We start from the raw sequence: 16,203 nt of genomic DNA, 5'->3' as shown, positions 1-16,203 counted from the left end.
CACTGTCAGTTATAAATATCTTAGCAAGGGCTGTATATGTGTGACAGAGAAAGAAGGGAAGTGTTGCTTATCACAGTTTTTGTTCCTACTGTGTGAAGTCCCATCTAATGTCACAAAAACAAGTGCCAAATTGAATATGATCACGACTCATATTTTATCTTTTCTTATGTTTCTATTTTGCAAAAATGTGTGAGTGTCATTGCTTATAGCGAAAAAAAATAGCAATGTGACATTTCCAGATTTCTCAGCTGAGTTCACATGTTAACATGTTTGATGGTAATATTTACTTAATTATCTGTGTTCCCCAATAGACATAGGGGTGAATATGGTGTGATACTCATTATCACACACCCAGTATTTGGATAACTTGCAACTGGTAAGACTTGCAGTGTTTGTTGAATGATTGAATAAGTAAGGTATTAAGTTTTAGACACTTAAATGTGGGGATGAAAGGCACTGAGACCTTAATTTTGATGTGGGCTTGCAGGTATCAAGTATTGTTTATCATTGCATGTGTATATTATGTGCTTAATCCTGAAAAGATGCACTATTTCAACAATTTAATCTTAACCTTTTCTGTATGAAAGGCAGAGAATTGCTTGTATGAGGACAGTCTTTCTGATCATTTTAAGTTTTATGAAAATGAATTATTCTCCACTATATTTAGGTAAGTTAGTACAAAATATTATCTAGTTTATATAGTTCTGACATTAAACTAAAAGGTACTGATTTATTTGTAAAAATATATTCTTTTTCAAAAATGGGTTTAGTTGGCAGAAAAACTTCTTTACATCAATAATGAAGAAGATAATGCATTTTGGTTGTTTCAATATTTTCTTACTATAATTTAGGCATTTTAAAGCTTTCTTTTAAAAGTAAACTATCAAAAACTAGCATTATTTTTATGGATAAACTTTAAAAACTTACCTTCATCACAAAACAAAAATTCCTGCTATTGCTATTATTATCCACACTTATTTTTTTTCCTGAAAATATTAGTCACGTAGTTAGACAAAAAAGGAAATGTATGTATAATATGGGAAATAATGAAGTAAAACTATCTGTATTTGCAAATGGTATGATCGTATACCTAAACAAACAAACAAGAAGTCAACTGGAAAAGCTGTTGGAAACAACAAGAGAATTCACTGAGAGCAGAGTACAAAGTAGTAGTCAAAAAATCAATAGCTTTCATATATATACAGTTAGAATGTAATGGGGGAAATAATCTTATTTATAACAGCAATAAATGAAAATGTGCAAGACCTAGATAAATAAGGGACACACCACCCGAAAAAGATTTGAATCAAGGAAAATGGACAGTTATTCTTGCATTGGAAAAGTCAAAATTATAAATGTCTGCTATGCCATTAATCTAATCCCAAGGACATTTTATGGAAAATACTTTTAATTCAAGAAATAGTTATTAAATAATGAAAGATTTTTTAAATAAATGTTACTAAAACATTCCAAAGTAAAATTTAACTTTTTATTTTCTACAGATTTTACTGCTGGTATTATATACTTTAGGCATAAAAACCTATAGTAATTTATTGCATTGTTTGAACACAGCTTTTCCTTCTAATGTGAAATGTATGCTTAAAAAATAGTTTGATTCCTACAAATTTGATTTTAATTTAATTTTAATTCAGCAAACTCCAGAAGCCATTTCAGCTGAACTTACCAAAAGATAACAGGGGAATGGGTACTATTAGAAGGACACCAGTGGTCTCACAAATTTGACAGAATAATCAAATGGTCAAGTTTAGAGGTTTTGATTACTTCTGTTGCCAAGGTTGGTAGGCTCTCTCTCTGGAATGCTGTGACAAATGTGACATCGGGTCAATCAACCCAATTCCTTGCTTATTTCCTTTGAAAACATTAAATTGGGGGAGAGAAGCTGATAGGTCTAGTTTAGGGAAGGAGTCTACCACCAGCTCAAGTGTCTAGCTAGAGGGTCAGGGTATCACTATGCTAAATAGGACCACTGGATCCCTATGTTTCAAGAGTTGTTCCAGGCGAAGGGATCAGCACTCTAAAGGGTATCCATTATAGCCTTGTGGTTTTGAGTATCAATGTGACAGGAGCAGAAGAGCATCTCTGTCTTTTCTCTGGCTCTTATGATTGGCATGGGGTGAAGAAAATGTGCTGGTTTTCCCCCTATTCAGCCATGCCGTATACCAGCTTCCTCCAGGAAAGCAAACTGATAAATTTCAAGTCAATAGAGTTGATATACAATATTATATTAGTTTCAGGTGTACAACATAGTGATTCTACAATTATATATATGTTATTTTATATATATATATATATATAAAATATATAACTTTGTACAAGATACAGTGTGGGCCCCCCCTGTTCTTCCCTGCAATATGCTTTCCTATTGCAAATGACTAACCAATTACAAGTGTCATTGCAATATTGGTCTCGGGCTTGCCCATCAAAGCCCTGGTCCAAGTTAGCCTGCAGCTCTTGAGTGTTAATTTCCTTTTGGATAGTGGTTCTCAAACTGTAGCTCAGAATAAGACAAGAAAAATAGACATTAACAATGATTTAGTATAGTTTCTCAAATGCTATGGCTGTGTAGACAAAGAGAATTATTTTATTCATTTAATCATTTACTCTTTCATACATTCATAAACTTGTTCCGCAGATATTTATAAAATACCTACCATGTGCCAAGTATGTCACATAAACCATATAGCTATTCAAAGAATAACTGAATAAGTTTCAATAAGTTTCAAGCCCAAAAGCCTTGTTCTTTCAAGTCCATTTTCCCTCTGAGGAGGGTTAGGTCCCTAGTAACTATTCCCAAAGCCTCACCTTTCCATGACTTAGGCTCATTGCATGTTATTACAAGTAGTTCTTATTTTCTGTCTTCCACTGTAGACATAAAGCTTCATGATTAGAGGGCACATGTGTATCTTGTTCACCAAAATATCTTGGGCTCCTAGTGTACTACTTCCCACATAGTAAGTGCTTTATAAATATTCGATGAACACAAATTGCCTTGTGTTCTATAGACCAGGCCTGACATGAATTGTAGAGGTATCAACAAGTGCATTGACAATCAGCGCCCACACGGCTGCCCCTCATGCCAGAGAGCTGCTGGGCGGGACAGATCATCTGTAATCTCTGTCACTGATTTACTGCCCTTGACTTATGTAACAGTATCAGGATGGGAAGAACACTGCACTATTGACCTGAAAATATAACTGAACAAATAGTACTCCCTTCCTCCTCCACCAATAATATCAACATTTTTAAAAATTTAAGTATTTTTATAATCAGAATATCTGCAAATATATTTTTTCTCTTTGAAAATAATGGTAGTTTACTTTGTAATATCAGGTATTTTAGAATGTTAGTGTAGCTGTATGTAACTCAGTAGGAAAAAATACCTAACAAGAACTGGAATTTAAAAAACTGGCAGTTATTATTACTGGATTAGTCATGCCTTTCCCATGAATAAGAATAGTCACACCCACACCCATATATCAAGGTGCAAATAAAGGCTAAGAATGAGTGAGCTGGTCTGAGACCGTATAGCCCCAAGACATGGGCTGGCCAAAATAACAACAACAACAACAACAAAACTACTGGTAAATTCTTTATGTTTATATTTTGTGGGGCAGTATGGCATAATGGGCAGAGAGCATGGACTATAGGCTCAGACAGTCCTGGGTCGAGTCCTGGTTCCTGTGTTTACTACATGAATGCCTTGGATAGTTTGCTTAACCTCTCAGAGCCTCAATTTCATCATCAAGGAACTTAGTGGTTTTAAGAATTAAGTGCAATAAATGATCATCAGGAATTGGCTTGTGAGGCATGTTTCAGGGAAACGTAGTTCACTCATTCACTCTCCGATTTTTTATTGAATGCCTGCTATGTCAGTCTTGCTCTCAAATGTGTCCCCAGCGTCTAGCATACTACTGATCACATAGGCGGCTTTCAAGAACTATTTGTGAAATGAACATTAAGTCTCTGCTCCCATGGAACATAACATTCTAGTAGTTTCTGTCCTCCACCTTCCTACTGATGATGGCAGGAATGCCAGTTAGATAGAAAAAGGTGAGAATTTAAAGGCATTTTCATGTTAATGTACAAGATTCTTTTAAATACCAGAAGAAACTTGAAAATCAACAAACTTCTGAAAATTAAATAACAGTTCTATTGTTAGTTTCAGTGCTTGAAAATGAAGTAGTAGTCTGATAATGTAACCTTAAAAGAAAAAAAAAAAAGTTTTAGTCTTCTTGATAGTCTTTTCAAATCAGCAAGAATCTGACATCATTAACACAAGACCCTGTTCAGATTACTAAAATGAGCTTTCCCTTAGTCACATTTCAAAGATAAATGTTCTTGCATCTTTTTTTTTAATTAATACACACATATATTTGCTTTTATGGTCAGATGTGTAGTCTTCTAAGAAAAATTAAAACTAAGTTAGTCTTAAAATACTCAGTACTGATAAAAGGTATACAAATTTGAAAAAATCCAGTGAGGTATTTTACTTAATTTAAACTCAATACTTTGCTTCTCTAAATTTGAGTTAAAAGAATTTGGGGATTCAATCTCTGCTGCTCAGAGAAGAAAGAAATTTAGTGGGTCTCATACCATTATCAAGAGTCTGCTTCCAAGCATGATTTATAGGAGAAGGGATTAAGATGTACAAATTTGCATTATAAACTAAACCATGAGGATGAAAATTACAGTGTAGGGAATCGAGTCTATAATATTGTAATGACTGTATGGTGACAAGGGGTTTCCTCAGTGAGCATTTCCCAACATATATGTAATTGTAGAATCACTATGTTGTACACCTGAAACTAATATAATATTGTATATCAACTCTATTTCAATTAAAAACGTACTCTCCTGATTTAAACCTGGATAACCTGGTATCTTGCAAAGAATTATTTTTTAAATGTCACGAGAATGTTTTACTTTCTGTACTAAACACACACACACATACACATGCACACACAGAAAATGCTATAAAGCAGCACACTTTCTGGGATTTGTGTTGTTGACTTTGAGTTCCCCATTGATTCTTGTAGGAGTTGGTAATCCTGATTGCAACAAATAGATAAAAAGATGAGGCAGGGATTTCGTGGTTTACAGGAAATAATGATAGGAAATGGACCAAGTAGTGTCTGAGCCTCTATTTGAAATAGATGTATGAAGGCTTCACTCATAGCGAAATAACATTGTCTTTATAAACAATATAATATACAATATAATATATAATGTAATATAAAAATAAAATGTAATTATGTGTCCAATCACAATAATAATGATTTTGATTTAGGAATCTGTGCTGTCTTATTTTAACAGTATTTAGAATTTTTTTGAACACATATTACTGAAGGACAAACTGTGGAAAGAAATGAGAAGTTGACATTTTTCTTTTGATATTTGTCTATCAGAGTATAAGGCTTGAGTTGTAAATTTCCTGTTCTGATTAAGGTCTAAAAGAAAGGATAAATACACGGTGATATAACCTTATTCTTAATATATAGGCCTCCTAAAGCTTAATTATATGATTGCCTCAAAGCATAAACATTTGTGCTATATTTTTTGTGAATACACAGTTTTAGTGGATTCTTTGTGAGTAGGTCCAGAATTTTGTGCTTAGATGAGAAATGTTTATTTCTTCACACATTCCCTGTGAGCCTGAGCAGCATCTACACTAATTTACTGGAAAAGTGATACACATTTCCTTGAGGAATGTCCTAGTTTTCCCTCATATTGTCCAATTAAGAACTGTGGTGTTTCTAAATTCAGCCAACACAGAATAGTTGTATGACAAGTAAATAAGTCTTGCTGGGAATATGTTGAAATGGTTCAGCCAACAAGTGAGCCAAAAGATTAAATATTAACTAAGGAAGGTACTGTTTCTAAAGTGATACGTAACAAAGGACTCAGCTATATATAGGATTGAAGATATCTCAGTGAAGTCCATAAGCAAAGGATGGTCTCTTGGAACCTCCAAAAATTTAAAATCATGAAGAATCTGTTATTGCTACTGTTGTGTGTTGTTATTGTTAAGTCGCAAGATCAACTTTATGACGATTTGGTGATTATTTTAAACTTATTATATTATTACTAATATTATTAATATAAAATATAACAATGTAATCATATGAATATTTTAATGATGTTAACCTTGATTTTAGTTATGAAATTGAATTGTTAATCTCAGGGACCCATTTTATTTAAAGATGTTACATAGTATTTCTTGCATAGAAACAAAATAATAATTTCTTATTTTCTTATTTCTTACCTTTGTTTTCCCAGGATGAAGGAGACAGAGCTGTGGTAAGATTGTTTTTCTCACTTGTTATCCTAAGTACGGCGATTTTTATTTAATTCTAGCAATATGTTATTACAATTATGAGGACAAATCTGAGAATTTTGCAGACTATAAAATAATGAAAAAGCAGTATTTTAAGAGAAAAACTGTGATGGATTACTCTTTGGTGAAGAAGAGTAATGTATAGCTCCTGAAATTACTGGTGACTTATGAATGAAAATTCTAAACCAATCTAAAAGCAGAATAGACCAAGTACAGTGATAGAAAATGAAATAATTGGGTTTCTTCAAGTGAGAAAATCTAAATCATAATTAGTATTTATTGTTATTATTAATAGTTATGAAACACATAGCTCAGTATAATTTATTCATTTGTGGAACAGTTTTACCTCAACTACTATCTTTGCTGATTTATTTGTCTTGGCTTGAAGATAACAAAAATACAGAATTGCATTTAGGGAGATAAATACTTAGAGGATTTTAATTTTATTCTCAAATGAATCATGATCAGATTTCTTGTCTGTAACATAGTCTGTCACATAGAAATTAGAGTATATAATAATACTTAAAGGAAGTGATTTGTTCAGATCATTTGTTGAATTTGAAGGGAACCTAAGTTGTTTTAATTATCAAACCATACAGGTAAAAAGATAATTGTCTGGCTAATTGCATTAGGTAAGAAGAATGTAAAGAATGTGTAAGAGTAAACTTTTGTAAACACTTGGCTAAGCACTTTTACATTTCTACTTACCAGCTAATCCTTACAGAGATAGTTTACTAGTTTAGCTCCCAAATAGATTTTCTAGTTTTTGGTTTTTTTTTTTTAATTTCCCTAAATGATCTTCACGAACCTAAATATCCATAGAATTTCGTTAAATATTTTAAATTTCCCTTTCTCTGGTAAAGCTAGACCATCAATGCCACCTCTCTAAAGGCACTCTAATGAAATAGAAAGAAAATATTTTCTTCTATTATAATTTGATTTTCAATAAAAGGCAAGCCACATTTCATAAAATTTCTGGTAGAATAGACCAGGACCACATAAAATATATATATATATATATATATATATATATATATATATATATATATTATATATATATATATATATTTCCCCCCCAAATCCTCACACATACCCCAAATCCTCACACATACCCCAATACTATAGTGGTTAAATGGGGAGATCAGGAGCCAAATTGCCTGGATTGAAAGACTTGTATGTACATTCTCACTGAATGTTAAATATTATTATAACATAATGAATACATGACATTAAAATTCAAAACAAAGTCATTGTATGACTTCTGGGCTCTCAGAATGGCTGGAGAGTTTAGCCTCTGCCTCACATCTAGTTATTTGTTAATTTGTAACTAGTATAATTTTTAAAAAGTGTGACTGCTGACCACGGCCAAATGACAATGCAGTTAATCCCAGCCAACATTTTTGTATTGCACCACATATTTTCTACTTCAGTATCTTTTAATGTAGTACTTTTAAATTTAACAAATAATTTTAACCACGTACTTTGAGAATTATTTTAGATAGGAGAAAATTATGCTGTTTGATAAGGAAATCATGTAGGAAATTTCAGGAGAATGGTTTAAAAAATAATTTTGTGGGTATAAAATAAGAATAAGATTGCAGGGGCGCCTGGATGGTTCAGTGGGTCAAGCCTCTGTCTTCTGCTCAGGTCTTGATCTCAGGGTCCTGGGATTGAGCCCCACATTGAACCTCGCATCGGGCTCTCTGCTCAGCAGGGAGCCTGCTTCCCTTTCTCTCTCTGCCTGCCTCTCTGCCTATTTGTGATCTCTGTCTGTCAAATAAATAAAAAAAATATTTTAAAAAAGAATAATATTGGAATTAGTAGCAGAGAAGCCTTTTGAACTGTAGTATCTATTATGTTTTATTGTAATAGAAATAGTGAGTATTTACTGTATACCAGCTGCTCTTCAGGGGGCATCACATGCAAAGTCGTTTAGCCCTTACAATCATTTTATACAACAGATACAGTTATTATCCCTATTTTACAGATAAGGAAACTGGAGCACAGATATCAGAACTTGTACATGATCTTGTAACTAGTAAGTGGTAGGGTCAAGATTTGAATCCAAGCAGCTTGGCTCCAGAGTACCTTATTCCTCTTCAAACATGCTAGAGTCAAAGATTGTCTTATTACAAATAAATCCCAAGTAAATTTCACTTTGAATAAATCTGTATTGCCTCTCAAATATTGTTATATAGGAGTTAGGCAAAATAATCAATTCATAAAAACTGAAAGTGGGAAAATAAGGAACAGTGGTTATAGGAATTTAGTAATCTGGGTGGCTTGAGAATATTTATTCATCCTGACAGTGTAGATGCCTTACTATTTGATGTATTCCATTGTATAGGTATCAGGAATCTAAGGTCCTTACTATTCACAATCTGGTGCAGCTTTATTTTAAAGCTTTTTGTAAAAACAAAACAAAACAAAGACAACAAAACAAAACAACTCCCTCCGGGACTATAGCTTTTCATGCAGTTTTTCTGTCTGTTGTTACCGAAGAGACCTAAGCAGCCTATTGATATACCAACAATGACTAGCCATTTGATGGAGCTTAAGGAAACCATTAATCGTGTGATAACCTAAATTGTAAATTGAGTGTATTGGAATATTTACATGTCAAATCTCTGATAACACTTTACGTTTTATTTCTGCCTGGTTCCCTGAAGGCCACTGTGGATGCACGTGGTCACCGGCCACGTGACAAGAAGAGGGAAGAGGCTCCCAGCCTGAGACCTGCTCCACCTCCCATCAGTGGAGGTGGCTATCAGCCTCGTCCAATCAAAAAAGCAGCAGGCCAAAAGAAAGTAGAAAGAAAGGCCCCTGATGCTGGGGGCTGTCTTCATGCTGACCCAGACCTGGTGGGTACACTGATGTTTCTCGTGATGATGGGTCTCCCATGCAGAGAATGCCTATCTTCCTCATGGCCTCCTAATGTTTCCTTGAATCACATCATCATCATTATTTTGCTTCTTTTTTTTTGGAAATAACTACAAAACTTGTTGGGGCTTGGGTTAAGAGTTCCTTCCTAGTCTCCTTTAGTCTGAGCCTAAGATTGTAAAAATTGTTCCTAATTTTGTATTTTGCCCTCCTCGATTGTTCAGGTGGTAAAGTTTTCATAGTCCAGTTATATTTAGTCTATGGTAAGGACTAATTTTAATCTCCATAGGAATATGTTGAGGACTCTAGAATTTCTGGACTTACATACAGAAAATCAAATTATAAGTTTTTACATTGGCTAATGATAATATTGAGTTTTCACTGTTGTACTATTTTCACAAATACCCATAATCTGAATCCTTTATCTAATGCCTGCTCTCTTCTTTGTTTGCAGGGAGTGTTGTGTCCTACAGGATGTCAGTTGCAAGATACTTTGGTAAAACAGGAAAGGCCAATCAGAAAAAGTATAGAAGAGTTAAATAACAATGTGGAGTCTGTGTCCCAGTCCTCTTCTAGCACCTTTCAGTATATAACTCTGCTAAAAGAGATGTGGAAAAACAGGCAGAAACAAATACGAGGTAGATATCCTGTGTTTTATGTTTGCTACTACTATAAAATTAGAACGTCTTGAACTGCCATGGGAATGCATGATTCTGAGAGGATCAGCATTTTTAGATTAACCTTAATAGCATCCTACTGCTTTCAGTATGAGCCTGATTACCCACCCTAAGGCTCTCACTTAGCCACCTTTACCTGCAGTTTGCCATATAAACACTATTCAGCACTTCTTCTCAGCTAGAATCATTTTCGATGAAATATTTACCATGAGCCCTTGTTTTCATTCTATAAGAAATTTGTGAATCAGAAGACAATATTTAGAGTCAAATTTAGCATTTATAGATTTAATACTTCTGGTTTTGAATATAAGAGGATAATCTATGATGTACTCAATTGTGTTGCAAATACCACTACCAAATCTCTGAATCTTGAAATCTGAATGTTGAGTGTTATTGGCTGGGTGGTTAGGAATCAGCTAGTGAGTAAGCGTGGCATAGACATCTCAGTGAGTAGCTTATCCTAATTTGGACATTTTTAAAGGTATCATGACACTCTTCTTGCAAATTTCAAGGCTCTACTGTACTCTTATGAGATGAGTAAGTAAATCAAGTGTATCCAACCCATACAATGTTGAACTTCTGAGATGGAAGGCCTAAACACTGCTTTCTCCTCTTTTCCTCACCAGAGAAATAAAGAACATTTTGTTTTTATTATTAGGCATAATTTTGGCTTACACCTAAGGTAAATTACTAGTATAGTAGCTAGACTTTATGTTAACTTGTAGATGTCAAGGGTGAAATGATTTTCTCTCGTACAATTACATATCATGATTGCCTGACAGTAGCTCTGTGTCTATTAACTTATTCTCAGAAAATCAAAGTCACAACTGTATGGTTGAATACCTGTAGTTTTTTAATTGGAGAAAATGCTTACCATTCCTTCATAATTTAATTTTCCAGATAATGAAAATGCAATAAATGAGTACTCCTCAGAGCTGGAAAAGCACCAATTATATATAGATGAAACTGTGAATAGTAATGTCCCAACTAACCTTCGTGTGCTCCGTTCAATCCTGGAAAACTTGAGAAGCAAAATACAAAAATTAGAATCAGATGTCTCCGCTCAGATGGAATACTGCCGCACCCCATGCACAGTCAGTTGCAATATTCCTGTGGTGTCTGGCAAAGGTAAGTAGTTAATAAACATATTTCTAGAGGGTTCCAGAATAAATAGTCTCTAAAAATAAGAGAACTTCAAAAAGCTTAGTGGCTCTTCCCCAACCAACCCTAATGACAAAAGAGCACATCATGAAGATATCCCTAGCTTGCTGTGTTCTGACTTAGCCTAATGTATTTGCCAGTTTTTGATGAATAGGATATAATGTAATGATGGTGATAGCTCCACCTAGCTAATGCACTTATTTTCTTGGATAGGTGGCAGAAGCACGGCGGGGGAGGGGGGAATAGGAGTTTCTCCATCCCTTGTGTTCTGGCAGGTTATATATATCTTAGGACATAAAAGGTGAAGAAGGGCTTGTTTCATCCCCTCGGGAAATAGAACTCAAAACTGAGTCTGATTTTCAGTAAAAAGATGATTCAGTTTCTATAATTTATTCTCAAATGTCTAGAATAAAACATTCCTCAGTAACCTGTGTTATAAAATTGATGACTAAAGACCAAGGAGTTATGTTGTAGTTCCCTGAATATATGTTATCTTATGTTTGCAGAATGTGAGGAAATTATCAGGAAGGGAGGTGAAACATCTGAAATGTATCTCATTCAGCCTCTCAGTTCTATCACACCATACAGAGTATACTGTGATATGACCACAGAGAGTGGAGGTAAGTATTTGATAGTTGTTCACCTATTATGCTGTAATTATTTTGATACCATAGAATGCCAAGAAATAAGACCCAGCTTTAACATACCAACAATGAGCCATTTGACTTGGAACTTAACCTGATATTTTAAAAGTTATAAAATATCTGTGATTCACAGTTTGGGGTAAGATAAAGCACTTGAGGTCTCTAAAGATTTTAAGTTTTCCTTTCATATTTATTTCCTTATTGTATCCATTTTGAAGCACCAAATAAATTATTTAGAGCATAAAATAAATTAAATAGGTGAGAAATTCATACATTCTTTCCAAAGTGAGATTATTTGTTGTTTATATGTGCCTTTTTTTTTTTTCCTTTCAACCAAAGGATGGACAGTAATTCAGAACCGTCAAGATGGTAGTGTTGACTTTGGCAGGAAATGGGATCCGTATAAACAAGGATTTGGAAATATTGCAACCAATGCTGATGGGAAAAAATACTGTGGTCTACCAGGTAAAAACTGGGAGTACAAAATAAATCATCATGTTGAAAATTTTTTTTTATTTCCCTTTAAAAACCATAGTGCTGGGAGTGTGTTTTTAGGAGGCTAAGAAGAGTTTATAAAAAGATTGTAAAAATGAGGGGCGCCTAGGTGGCTCAGTGGGTTAAGCTGCTGCCTTCGGCTCAGGTCATGATCTCAGGGTCCTGGGATAGAGTCCTGCATCGGGCTCTCCACTCAGCGGGGAGCCTGCTTCCCTCTCTCTCTCTCTGCCTGCCTCTCCGTCTACTTGTGATTTCTCTCTGTCAAATAAATAAATAAAATCTTTAAAAAAAATTAAAAAAAATAAAAATAAAAAGATTGTAAAAATGAAAGATAAGGGAAGGAAGACTGTTTTTTATTTCCAAAGGTGCTACTTTTGATGAGGTTTTATTTTATTTTTCCTTTAGGGGAGTATTGGCTTGGAAATGATAAAATTAGCCAGCTTACCAACATGGGACCCACAGAACTTTTGATCGAAATGGAAGACTGGAAAGGCGACAAGGTGAAGGCCCTTTATGGAGGATTCACTGTACAGAATGAGGCCAACAAATACCAACTCTCCGTGAGCAAATATAAGGGAACAGCTGGCAATGCACTCATAGAAGGAGCTTCTCAACTGGTTGGAGAGAATCAAACTATGACCATTCACAACAGCATGTACTTCAGCACGTACGACAGGGATAATGATGGCTGGTATGTAAGATGTCTTTTCCCCTGCTTTAAAAGCCACCACTAATGTTGTGATTGGGATCCTTAATGGTGGCTTATGTTATTGATAACTATCATTTCTTAGGTGCTTCCTGGGCCTTAGCCACCATACTAAGCTTCTCATGTGTTATTCTAAACCATTTCTTCTATAAGGTTGTCATTATTATCCTCACTTGACAGATGAAGTTTAAATAGACAAAGTAACTTACTCAAAGTCATAACAACAATAAAAGATGGACCTGGAACTAGAGCACGGTTACCTTCTGAGTAGTGAGCATTTAGATAAGTTTCTCTAGCTCTATATCATTATGTGTATATTGGGACCTTAATTTTATTTTCCAGGGTTCTCTAATACTAAGGGAGCTAAAATGTAACATGACGGTTTAAAGAAACAAATGCAGATGAACTCGTCACCAGGCCCAGTTCTCTCTTTCTTGCTATAGGGCAGAGAAGGCCTTTTGTGTTTTAATTTGATTTTACTTAGAAAACCAGAGTGAAAGAATACTGTGCCCAGCACTCTCCTGTGGGTATTTTGCAAAAGAATAAACTCAACAGTACTGCAGTTCTAACAACCCCAAACATTTCCTTTCAGGATAACTGCAGATCCCAGAAAACAGTGTTCTAAAGAAGATGGTGGTGGATGGTGGTATAATAGATGTCATGCAGCCAATCCAAATGGCAGATACTACTGGGGTGGACATTACAGCTGGGACATGGCGAAACATGGCACAGATGATGGAGTGGTATGGATGAATTGGAAGGGGTCCTGGTATTCAATGAAGAAGATGTCTATGAAGATCAGACCCTTCTTCCCACGGCAATAACCCCCAAAACATAAATTTTTATTCTTCTATATATAACACATTTTTGTATATTATGTCATTGGAATATCCTTTCACACATTATATTCCTCTAAAACTATCAAAAGGTTGTGAGTGTGACTTTTTGGGAAAAGTTTAGGCTAAACGATATTAAAAATGGCACATGAGTTTCTTTTGTATTATTCATTTGTATTATCTCATTGAGAACTAACTGAAACAATAGTAGACTGGTTCATCATTTCAGTTTCAGTTGATTTTAGAAAGTTTCAAATTAGGAAGAGGAATTTTCTGTCCTTGTTCAAAAGTCCGCTTTAAAGGTTGTTTATTTATGTAAGATCTCTCACACACACACAAATCTTTCGAAAGGGTTTATTAATTAAACCAGTCTCTATTTCAATAAATTAACGTATTCTTATTTTGTAATCCATGTGACCAACGAGTTAAGCTTTGAACTTGTGAGAAAAGAGGAATGATCACAACTTTTAAGTAACTAATAAAGTAGCACTGGACATATGAAGATTCAAAATCTCACTCTGCAACATGGGAAAACCACTACTCTGCCATTTAGCTAGACTTTGGGATCAGAAATCTCAGTAGGACAATGAGGGTCCAGTCTTCATCATTTGTTTTTTGAGAGGAAGAGTGGGGTAGAAAACAGCAGTTGCCTATTGCCCCTGGAATTTAAGCCTATTGACTTCAATTGGATTTTTGTCTTTTCCATGATAACACCAAAACTAAAGTAATTTTAGTACTTTTACTAAAGTAAAAGTGGGTTTTCTGTTCTTCCTACTTTGCCCCAAGTAATGTGTATATCAATTCAATATTTCCTTTCTCTTCTGTTCTCCCATCATTTCACTCCTACTGCCCTGGGCAACCCTATACCCCCAGACTCTCCCTCCCTAATGTAGCATCATTGCCACTGATTTTCATAGAAACTTATTGTCTCAAAACTCATTCTCTTACCCTTGCATCTGTGCAGAGGTTATTAATTTCTATCATAGAAATGCTGTCACTCTCTTAATTCCTCATTAAATCCAACTTCAATTTTTACCTGGTTTCCTGCCATAATTTCTGTCTCACCCTTACCTATACTCTGATAATCTGCCATCACATGTATGGTCCTAAAAATTGGACATTCTGACCAAGTTAGTTAGCTTCCTGTTTAATGGTAACTCTTGTTACCTAAATCCTAAACTCCAACTTCCTTAACTGGGAGTGAAATGATTTGCTAGTTGGTCCCAACAATGTCTCCTACCCCCTTCACTATATATCTACATTCTTGTCACAGTAAATTTTCCACCATTCTGGAGAAGGTTAGGCCCTTTTATATGATACTTCCATTGTTAATAGCATCTTTCCCCCAACACTATTTGACAAATTACTGTTCATTTTTAAGCCTCAGTTTAAAGGCAATTTCTCTGTTTTACATACCTTTCTCCTTTACTAATGATGAGCTCTTACTCATCTTTGATTCCAGAATTATCAACCTGTCAGTAAATGTGTTTTTCATAAGTTGATAAATATTGGATCACTAAATCCAGTGATTATCAACATCTTAGAAACACCCCCCTTTTGTGTAGAACCCATTTTCCGATAAAGTCACACACGGAAACTTAACACACAAAATACCTGTAAGTAGAACATATGCAGCAAGACTGAGTATAGCAGAGTCACCTGGGGTGGCTCAGATGGTTAAGCCTCTGCATTTGGCTCACGTCATAATCTTAGGATCCTGGGATGGAGCCGCATATCGGGGCTCTCCGCTCAGCGGTGAGTCTGCTTCCTCCTCTCCTTCTGTGATTTCTCTTACTTTTGCTCTTTCTAAAATAAAATAAAATCTTTTTAAAAAGAGAAAGAAAAAAGACTGACTATAGCAAAAGCCCATGGAATCAAGGATGGGAAGAGAGCAGGAACCCAATCCAAGGGCAGTATCCCTCAGACCTTTGCTCAACCCCTTAGGGACTCATAGAAGATCTAATGAGCTTAAAATAAAGCCACAGATAACAACAACAACAAAAAAAATGTTAAAGTAGTCAATCTGATGGTTAATGTGCAAATTGCAGAAACACAGAGACCATTCCTGGATGGTGTGTAATCTAAGTCTGTCTAGAAAGAAGCAAACCTTCTTAAGTTATCATTTGGTAAGAAATCGTACATATCTGATTTGGCCCATTCAAGCACCATAATTTTGAATATAATATAAAGGTAGTGTCCCTGAATTAGAATACATAAAACAATTTAAAAAACCCTTAACTCATGACTATTATGAAGATAATAAAAAGATTAATTGGAAACTATTTATCCCACACTATGGCATGAAAATCACAATATATTTTATTATATGATTAAGACTGTGTTAAAAAAAAAAAAGAAACTAGAAAGGATATATATACTTGGGATGTAATCTTCCAGTTCCTCTGCATTTAGGAACCAAGGAAACTAGCTAACCAATGTGACTAAAGAA

The 16,203-nt window shown here is 34.8% G+C and overlaps 1 protein-coding gene across 1 annotated transcript; it reads left to right on the top strand.

Moving 5' to 3' along the window:
- Positions 1-5,929: 5,929 nt before the first annotated feature.
- Positions 5,930-14,252, top strand: FGB (fibrinogen beta chain). The gene is made up of 9 exons (XM_032332736.1): positions 5,930-6,076; positions 6,298-6,318; positions 9,025-9,216; positions 9,690-9,873; positions 10,813-11,040; positions 11,580-11,693; positions 12,057-12,182; positions 12,618-12,903; positions 13,511-14,252. The coding sequence occupies exons 1-9, from the start codon at positions 5,972-5,974 to the stop codon at positions 13,740-13,742; spliced, it is 1,488 nt and encodes a 495-aa protein (XP_032188627.1). The 5' UTR covers positions 5,930-5,971; the 3' UTR covers positions 13,743-14,252.
- The last annotated feature ends 1,951 nt before the right edge of the window (positions 14,253-16,203 follow it).

The sequence above is a fragment of the Mustela erminea genome, chromosome 2 (genome assembly GCF_009829155.1).
Source record: "Mustela erminea isolate mMusErm1 chromosome 2, mMusErm1.Pri, whole genome shotgun sequence".
Classification (NCBI taxonomy): Eukaryota; Metazoa; Chordata; class Mammalia; order Carnivora; family Mustelidae; genus Mustela; species Mustela erminea.
Note: the sequence above shows the minus strand (reverse complement) of the source record. Positions and strands in the feature narration are given on the sequence as shown.